Source organism: Indicator indicator, chromosome 3 (genome assembly GCF_027791375.1).
Source record: "Indicator indicator isolate 239-I01 chromosome 3, UM_Iind_1.1, whole genome shotgun sequence".
NCBI lineage: Eukaryota > Metazoa > Chordata > Aves > Piciformes > Indicatoridae > Indicator > Indicator indicator.
The window spans coordinates 3,826,386-3,836,814 of NC_072012.1; the positions used below are offsets into that span (position 1 = coordinate 3,826,386).

The window sequence follows — 10,429 nt, forward strand, 5'->3', positions numbered from 1 at the left end:
TTTTTTCTTCAAAATAAGTGTCCATAACCAATTGACTTTAGTAATTTACTTACAGATCCTCCTAAATTGAACAGTGTTAAACTTCAGGATGCATTATCTTCACAGATAGGCATTTCAGAGTCCTTGTATTTGCACATACAACATAACCAACAAGTGTGATTTAAAACAGCTGCATTTACTAGAATTTGTGAAGGTTAAAAAAAAATTAAACTTTTAAATACTATGGTTCAAAGCTTAAAGTTTTGGGCTACTCAGCAACTTACATGCACATACTTCTTTTCTTTTCTTTAGCTTTCTTTTCAAGGAGTTTTGCATTGTGTTCTCAGCCAAAGTGTCCAGTTTTCAACAAAACCAAAACTACTCTTCTTTTTTGTTTCCCCAAGCGATTTTAACAGGCCTAGTTCTCAGAGTATGAGCTTGCACACCTCTCAACAAGGACAAAAAAAGCATAATCCCTGAGAAATAGCATTAATTGTCAGTCATAGAATCATAGAATTGTTAGAGTTGGAAGAGACCTCAAGGATGATCTAGTTCCAAACCCCCTACCATGGGCAGGGACACCTTACGCTAGATTATCAGGTTGCTCAGAGCCACATCCATCCTGGCCTTAGAAACCTCCAGGGATGAGGCTTCTACCACCTCCCTCAGCAACCTGTTCCAGTCTCTCACCACTCTCATGGGGAAGAACTTCTTCCTAACATCCAATCTGATCAGGAAAGTAACTTAAAACTAAGTACAAATTTCACACTTTTAAACTTAAAAAATGCACCTAAGCATGCATCTAGCCCTATCCTGACCCTCAACTACTGAAAGAAAAAACAAACACACACCATCCCAGCACTACTTCTTTTCTAATTCTCAGAAAAGGATAGTTTGGGAATTCTTTTGCTGAGATTAAGATTCTTCATTCAATTTTCAAACCTGGTAACATCACCTACTTTTAAAAAATATATATATATTGAAGGTTCTACTATATTCAGCAACTGTTTGCCAAAGCCACACTTAAATGGAAATTCTGTCACTTGGTGGTTTATGTCTTGTCTCTGAGGAACAGTGACAAAATTCAAATAAAGAATTAAAGCTCTGGCAAGTGCACATAAAAGAATGAGTAGTCAGTCTAGTTACTGAACCCTCTTTTGTCTTTGGAAGGTAAAGAAAAATAGGTTAGTACAAAATGCACTCAGTCCTCATGGAAAACTTCAGTTCAATTCACCATTCCCACCACAACCTTTGCCCAGAAAAACAGAGCTTCACATCACCAGCCAACTAAGCAAACTTCCAACCCACTTACGATAAACGTGGGCTGGTTCATCTACCACAACTGGGAAGTGCATGAAAGGTGCTACTTGTGCTGATAGTCTTCTGCAGCATGACAGACAGCTTAGTACATCTGTGGTTTAAAAATAATCCCACTCTATCTAACTCCTAATATTCCAAACTGGTCACAGCAGCTCACCCTCTGCCTTCTGTCAGTAGTGTGGTATATTTGATCCTGCAATGCATAGATTTATTGATTTTTTTTTTTTTTGTATGGAGTGAATTTTCTACTGATTTACTTCTACTTCTAGCTCACCCCAGGGCCAGAGAAGCATCACTGGCAAATGTGTACACCAGTTTACAGGTAGGTTTCACAATCAGCTTAAGTCAAGCTAAAACTCTCTCATGCAGACCTGGCTGCACATTCTCCATTACCTCTTAGCAGTTCTCATAACAGCACAGTAATGAGTTCAGTTAGATCAGGTCACATACTCGTGAAGGAAGAAGCATCCCTAATTACCTACTGACCACACAACTGCAAGAGCTAATCCCAAAGAGGGTAAGGAACTATGCTGGGGTTCTACTGTGGCTTTAGACCTGTTGCAAAATCACATCCTTCAAAGCCAGCAAGACAAGTGTTTTCAAAGGACACTCTGATGTCCTCTTCCTCTTGCTACTGTGCTGCTTCCTTCTTGAGTCAACTTCATCTTACCTCGAGCAGCCTCACTAGCTTTGACCAGAGCATTTCCACTGGACTCCACTTTTGGTATCTCTCCTCTTAGAGACACTACCAAGAAAACACTTCAAGACCTCAGGGCACCCTAAAAGCGTAGGAAGAAATTACTAGATTTCAAAATTGCACAAGACAAACCATCTGACGTTACGCCACGCACTGGGCATGACAAGCCTGAGGGTTCAATTCAGTCAGACTCTCTCTGACTTCACAAAAACCTTTCAGGTTTGTTTTACAGTCTCACTTGTAACAGACCCCAGTGTTTCCACTACAGGGATGCTATGAAAGTCAAATCATTATCTCATACTGTCTTTGAAAAGCAGCAGAAGAAAGTATGCATGGTGAAACACCATGGTGAGGCCTGCTCCCATCTAAACATGTCAGTATTGATGGCAAAATCATGTTTTCAGACAGCAAACAAACATTTTCCTCTTTAATTCTATAAACTGGATTCTGCAAAGTTAAAATGTAACCCTCTTCCACATTTAAAATGTCTCCTTGCTTTCCTGAGCAGACAGGTAAGCACAGTGAAACAAATGATGTTAAAGACTAAAATTCTGTTAGGTCTGAGAGAAAAAGTCTGTGCTTAACAAGTAAAGGCAAACTGAGTCAACACAAATTTAGATCAAACCAGGCATAAATGACTGATGCTTTAAGAGGGTTATTCCAGAAAGTTTAAAATCAATTACTGCCCAAATCAGAAGGAAGTGGGTGGAAGGAAAATTTTAAATAGTTGAAATCTGGTTGAGGGGTTTCCTTGATGCCTTAAAGTCCTCAATGCTAACACTGAGAAAGAGGGCAGAGAGGTAAAAAATTGCACAGTTTATAAAGAAAGAGAGAACAATAGTAAAAACAACAACAAAAAAAAAATCACATAAAAATGGCAAGAAAAGCATTGATGAGTGTAAGACATTAGAAATAAAACGCAGAAAATTGAAAGGTGAGGAAACAACAGATCTGTGTCCCTAGAAGGGCTAACAGCATCCTAACAGGACAAGAAATGGACAAAAGCTGTCAAGATTACAATATGATAGAAGTGTCAATAAAAACCACAGAATTTGAAAATGTCCAATAAATCCAAAACACAAATAGTTGAGGAAAAAGCCAGGAAATGAAAATGATATCCTTTTGCCACGAGGAAATGGTTTCTAATATAAAAACAAGCATTATTAAACTTCTCCAAAGTTCAAGTTGTTTCGTTCAGCTATACAGTCCAAAACACATGAAGACTGTTGTTTTTTTCATTAAGCTGAAGATACTTCAGTAATCTGGATAGCAGATAACATGGGTTATAAACAGCTATCATTTGAAGTTCTTGCTAGCTTTTCTAGGTTTGCTACAGAATTAGCAAAAAAAGCAGAGTAGTAATGCTAATTACCATGGCTTCACAGAAAAATAAACCCTACCCTTTCAGGTGATAAAGAAGCAGTAATGGTCAAGCAGTTGATGTTCAAAGTGATGACTTACTACTAGCTCATATTTTGACTAAGAAATTGGAATGTAAAGAAAGTTAATGTGGTCTATCTTGCATATTTTAAGAACTGGAGATCTACAAGCTCTATTCTTCTGGTTCATTTTGTGACTATTATACATACTGCCTTAATTAAAGATTACACTGGTCAAAAAAGGCTCCTTATAGTAACTCACATTTTTAAAACCTCAGGGGAGTGTCAATATCAAAATAAACCCTATTCCATGGCTGTCTGCAACCTAGATGTAAGTAACAGAGGCAAGTTTCATGGCGAGAGGGAAAAAAAAGAGGATAAATAATACTCTGTTTCTGATACAACGTTGCTTATATTACCTGAATAAGGTTTTTTAAAGGCCAACAAAATCAAAGTCATAACTAAAAATAAAAACCCATCCAGTAAATTACCCAGAGAGCTCTGAAGAGACTTGGGAGGTAGATAATCAACTGAGCCCAAGCTTCCAATATGGTGCAGTTCCTGACAAGACTAGTACAATGGTCTCTACAAATGGGGAATATGCTGAGTAAGAATCATAGAATCAGTCAGGGTTGGAAGGGACCACAAAGATCATCCAGTTCCAACCCCCCTGCCATGGGCAGGGACACCTCACACTACAGCAGCCTGGCCAGAGCCTCATCCAGCCTGGCCTTAAACACCTCCAGGGATGGGGCCTCAATCACCTCCCTGGGCAACCCATTCCAGGGTCTTACCACTCTCATGGAAAGTGGAAGTTGCTTTAAAACCACAACTGGCCCTGCTGCAACTACCATGACAGCTACTGTGCTCAGAGCAATGCCATGAAAGCAGTGAAAGAATGAAAGAAAATGTCTTAAGGAGAGATTCAAAAGTATCAGTAGGAGTGCAGACCGTAACACAGTGCAGGGATCTAATCATCAGCATACTACACAAATGCAGACAGATCTCTGCTGGGATAGATATCTATCAAGATGTAATGAACAAATTAAATTCAGACTACAAACAGGTTTAAGACTAAGACTAATTAAAATCTGGAGGCAACTTGCCCAGCTATACAGTTTTAGCTGTTATTGCAAGATTTCACGTATTTTCTTTTTTTACTTTATAAGTAGTACGCCAGCTACAAAAAAAAAAAAATTTAAAACCCTCAATACCTGCATTAGAAGGTTAGATGAGATTTGCAGCCCCCTCTGGTCTCAAACTATGAAGCTAGCCATGATCCACAAAGCAAGATTCAACTTGCAATATTAAACATGCTAACTTGTCTGAGACCTCCCAGTTCTGTCCTCCTTTTTCAGTAATACAATAAACAATAACTGATCTTTGAATAAGCTCACAAAAATAAGCTTAGTCCCTGGAGTCCTCCTGACTAAACTTCAGTCTAAGACCCATACCTTTACAGACAATTAAGAACAATCTGTACCCCAAGGCAAGCCAAACTGTATCAACAGAAACCCCCAGGGAATAGAGTCAGTCTGTAAAAATCAGAGTTTTCACTGACATCATAAAGAGCAGAAATCACAGCCAAAGTTATCTACAGTAAGTTTACCACCACCAAGGAACACGAGGAGATATCACGCTTCAAACTTCCCAGGTAGTTACAAACTAAACCACAGGAAGGGAGAGAAACAAAGATAAAATGAAGGCTTGCAGCTGGAATAATTCCTGCTAGAGCGTAAAACTCCACAAAATTTTTCTTTCAATTTAGCAGGAAGACTTCTCTCTGACTTGAAAGAAAAAAACAAAAAACCCAACAACAACAAAAAAAAAAAAACCCCACCCCAACTTTCACAGCCAAGACTTTTCCAATAACAAAAGATCCCTGCAATAACCAGTAACTTCCATCGCTTTCAAACATATCCCAGACAATGTAATGACATTGGTGAATGCACTACATAGCAGTAACAAACCAGATTTTCCTCCCCTGTCATAGTTCTTACTATTTAAGAAGAGATGAAATACCTTTGGCAGTTCAGGCCATATAAGGCCACACATCAAGAATATTTTCCAAACAAAAAGGAGTGATACAAACAAAATCAATATCCTAAAGATCCCTCACTTGGATTTCAAAATAAAACATCCAAGCCTATCACAGAACAGCCTGCAAATTTTCTTGTTTAGAAGATCCAAGGAATATAAAGCAGAAGGTCCATTGAAGTCATTTAACCAAAGCGCAACAAGTGCAAGCAGTATGAGTAGCACTCCCATACTAGGGCTACACTGTATAAACAGAAGCAGAGCTTGCCATTGTAACCCTCGCAGAAACCTAAACAGTGGAAGAAGGAAACAAACTAGCAAAGATTACAGTCCAGTGTTCCTGTGCTCCCCTAGGGTGCTCTGCATCTCTCACAGCGTGCTATGGTAGCTCTGCTATAGAACAGCCCCTTTCATGTCCACCAAGAACTACACCCACAGGACTTCCTCTCTTTGCTCATCTGTGTGCTTCATAAACCTGCTGAAGAATTCGTGCATGGGAAAGAGGTAGTACATCACTCAGGACTCAGAGACATCCCAACATAGTCTACACTTCTCTCTATTCACAGATTTGAAACACCAAGCAGTTATCCATACATGGAATTCAAAAGCTTGTATTTGGTCTCTGGAAAGACATTCAAACTCAAGATGAAAACATCAAGAGCCAGATAATCCACCACTGCCCTCCTTTTTTCATTACTATTGATTGTAGATGAATGTATGTATTACTATGAAGATAGGCATTGGGAATTAGATTAGGTAGAAAAATATATGTATTAGATTAAGTATTAGTAGATAAATATATGTATAGCAAAATACAGCAAAATTATTTTAGAATTTCACTATGAAGCTTTCTGGTAAACTATTTTAACTATTTTACAGTAAGAACCTGTAGGCTCATTACCAGGATGGAGGCTTGATGAAGTAGCTCATTATCAGCTACCATATAAAGGAAAGTATCTGTTCAAGGATGGGGGGCTATGACACCTGGCAAGAAGATGATGGAAGGAGAAGCTGCCAGACTAGTTCAGAGGTACAGGGTGGAAAGTACAATTGCGAGGAAGACTACTTACTTCATCCTAAGACCCCCACTCACAACCACCAAACAGCTCTGCGCAAGCACAGAAGGAAAGGATTTTGGGGATGGGCTATGAAAACGGTTTCTTAGAGCTAATTATCTTAAGCCCCCTGTTTTGTGGAATCATAATGAATATGTAAGACTTGGCACTATATAAATCTCTTGCTAACAGAGCTCCGTCTGCAAGCTTTGTGGAGAAATCCCCTTGTACTGGGTACCTGCTTTAGAACTCTTGAAGAGTTTGTTTCTGTGCGTCACCATGATTACTCACCCTCACCATTTGCCACTTGTGCCTTTCCAGATGACCCCATTCAGTTTCACTTCCCAGCCACTGGATCTCACCAAGTGTAAACTGAATAAAGCACTGTATCTTGGTATAAATGTATTTACATCAAGAATGACAGGGCTAGGAGAAAACAGTGGGGTCTGCACTGTCATACAAAACCAAACTGGTGGTAAGGAGAAAGAATAAATACCCTTTGAGACAAGAGTCTATCAGGCAAGTTCAGCTTGCTTTCACATGGGAGTGAGGGAAGCCCAAAAACTCAGTCTGCAAGACACAACACAAAACCTACCAAAACCAGCCCCCCCCCATCACCAGTTTCCTAATGCATTCATATTTTCAGCAGTGTTTCTGCCTCTTCTCACCAAAGTTACCAGAATCACTTCACTTTGCACAAATAAATAGGTCTTCAAGCACTTCAGTAACTTTTCACTATTACCAAGACCATCTTTCCTAAATCATTAATACTGTGTTTACATCTCATGGCAAAATGCAAAGACATAGAGCAATAGACACTCCCCTTCCAAAAAACTGCCTCAAAAAAAAAAAAAACCAAACCAAACCAAAACAACCAAAAAAAAAACACCCACCCCTTTGAAAGTAATCCAAATTACTCAAAAAGACAGTAACAAGCAAAAGTCTCATTTAAAAAAAAAAAAGGCACCAAAAAATATCTAAAAAGATGCATGACACAGATAACAGTAGCACAGAACATGATAAACTGGGAAAGATTGTGACAGTCCTATAAAAAGCCTCCCTCAGTTTTATATGTATACAAATGTAAGAACTGATTATATGCTCCAACGTCACTACTTACATAAGGATATGGTGCTATTTTCTTTAAAAAGATGGAAATCACTGAGTATTAAATGCCTCTGACCTTCAAAAGTGACTGAACAAAGATGCACTGCATTGTTCAGTGGGCAGGTCTGTGACAGTACAGCTCTGCTATAATACAGAATCCTCAAGCTTTTAACAGACACTCCAGAAATGCTCTTTTAACAGCTTGCCTCACCACCAACGTCAAAAACATCCTTCCCCTTTAAAGCTTATCTGCACAAAGGGATTTTAAAAACTAAGGGAACAGCCACTAAAATCCATGTAAATACTACCATGTGAATAGAATACAGTCAGATACTAAACATTTCCAAGGGGAAAAAAAAAAAAGCTCTCAAGACTATAGTTAGACAAAGGATATTTATTAGACATTAAACATTCAGGTTGGTGTTACAGCACACAATATACATTAACTTCTTTCCCCATCTTCTGTTCACAAACTCAACTTCATACTCCAAAGTAATAGCATTAAACTGCACCAGATAGCTTAGTTCCTGAAAATCACCAGTGTAAATGGAGACATTTTTGTTCGCTATGTAGTAATTACCCAAAGTTAGTTTAATGAATAATAACGCTCAATCTTTAAAACACAACAGTTTTTTTCCTAACAGCCTCTAGATGTTCTTCATTCTATTTTATAGTTTCAGGCTGCCCACCTAAAGTTCCCACCAGTTAAGAACATTTTCAAAGAGCATCAGCATCCAAGTCTGGATCATGACTGAAAACTTCTGTCACTTCTGAAAAACACCAAGGCTAACTCTGAAGAAACATGTGCCATCGGTTTCTGCACATCATTTAATTAAAAAAAAAAATAATTAAAATCCCAACAATTAAAACAAAAAAAACAGAAAAAAAACCCTAAACCCAACAACAACAACAAAATCCCCACCACCCCAACCAAACAACACAAACCCCAAGACACTTCTTTGGGGCACATTACTTTGCTACTTCACCTTCAGAATAGATGAATCTATTTTAAAGTCATAAGTGAGCAGAGTTTGGAAAGAGAAAAGAGTGGGTAGTATATGCAATCACATAGAGAGGCCTATAAAGTCTCTTCAGTCATCAAGAAAACTAAAAGTGTCTTAAAGATGTTGTTTAAAGAGTACCATCTGTTTAGCAAAAACTGGAGTCTGGCATACCCACTGATCTTTTTCGTAGGCTGAAAAATCAATTCTTAAAATCGTTAATGTATCAGGTGACAAGTCCACACGTAAAAGGTTTCCAAAACTGGTTAAAACATTTCAAAACAACCACACTAGTCCGCAAGAACTCAGGCGTGCTATTAACAAGAGCGAGTGGTACAAGGGTAAAAATGCGACAGGAATTTACATGTTACCTGTAAACATTCCTCCCACCGCCTGGCCATCACATTAGAAAAGGCAAACCCTTTCCTTTCAAAATAAACCCCACGCCACTCAGGGAGGGCTGAGCTGCACCGGACCAGGCCCGACCTGCAGGCAAACCACAGGCCAGTAGCAGCAAAACGAAGAAACATTTACATCTCCTCCTCCTCCTTCGAACCGCTTTCCCCGGGCTGCCGGGCCGCAGCCCCCTGGGGCGGCGAGGTGGGCGCCGAGCCCGGCGAGGCACAGAGCCCTGCTGCTCGGGGACACGGATATCGCGGGCAGCACTCCCGGGAGGCTCTACCCGCGAAGGCACTGCTGGGTCGCGGCGGGCCGGGGGCAGGCAGGCCCCCACAGCCTTCCTCACCCCCAGACCAGTACCGGGCGAGACCGCCTCTGGGAAGGACGACACAGAAGGACCCGAGGCAGACTCTGCCCTCCCTCGTCGCCACCGACAGCAACATCCTCCTCGTCGCCTCTTTACTGCAGCTCCGATCGGTTCGCCCCGGCTCTGCCCTGCCCGCCCCGGCCCATCGCCGCTGCTCACACCCAGGCCGGCAGCGGGGGGGCGGCGGCGCATCTCCCGCGCACCGCGCCCGCTCGCCTCATACCCCCTTCTCCCACCCGCGGTGGAGCGTCGTCTCGGCCGCGCCCCGAGGCCGCAGGTCGCAGCAGCAGCCGCCGCCCGACGGGGTGCCCTCACCTCGGGGTGCAGGATGGGGACACAACCCGCTTCTTTCTCGTACTCTTCCAGCGGCGCCGCCATCTTGGTGCGAGCCCGCCACCCGCTGCATGCCGGGTAGTGCGCGCGCCCGCCGCCCCTCCCCCCACCCCCCCGTGCCCCTTGCACGCTCGCGTGCACGCGCGAGCCGCGCCCCCGGCGCGGAACTGGGGGGATCCGGGTGGAGTTCGGCGCCTGCGGCCTCGGCGCCTCCGCTTCGCTCTGCCCTGGCACAGTCGCTCCCCAGCGGCTTCTGCAAGGGCGGTGCCAGGGAGCCGCCTCCGCTGGGAGCGACGGACGCTAACGGGCCTGGGAGCTTCAGCACCCGCCTAGGGGATGAGCCTGCGGGCGGCTTTCAGGGAGGAGAGCTGGCACGACAGGGCAGCCGCCCTCCCTTCTCTCCCTGGGAGGCTCAGGGGTTTTTGCCAGTTCTGGAGCAGCTCTCTGCTTCTCTGTCCGTCTGCCCACCTACCTCCCCCAAGCCAGGCAGTGCCCACAGCTGCCGGCAGCCCGGCTTTACCCCGGACTGGGTCCTGCAGGCAGCCGCCAGCCGAAGAGAAAGCTTGTTTCTTTCTGGCAGCTTTATTGTCTGGAGGGCATGTCACTTTCTGAAGATAGCAGTATCAGTGCTTCTGAAATTATTCTATTTTAATATATTTACGGTTAAGCCCATTTGTAGTTTAGAAGGAGAGCAAAAAGAGAGCTCCCCTCTACGTTTAACACTGCTTTAATTCCAGACCGGATCTTGTCTACCC

At 42.5% G+C, this 10,429-nt stretch overlaps 1 protein-coding gene across 1 annotated transcript in view; it reads right to left on the minus strand.

The window, feature by feature from the left end:
• ZDHHC17 (zinc finger DHHC-type palmitoyltransferase 17) overlaps positions 1-9,719 on the minus strand; it is a 74,019-nt gene extending 64,300 nt beyond the window's left edge. Inside the window, exon 1 of the mRNA XM_054399476.1 lies at positions 9,657-9,719. Within this exon, the coding sequence (XP_054255451.1) occupies positions 9,657-9,719 (63 nt within the window). The remainder of the gene's footprint in view (positions 1-9,656) is intronic.
• Positions 9,720-10,429: the final 710 nt, after the last annotated feature.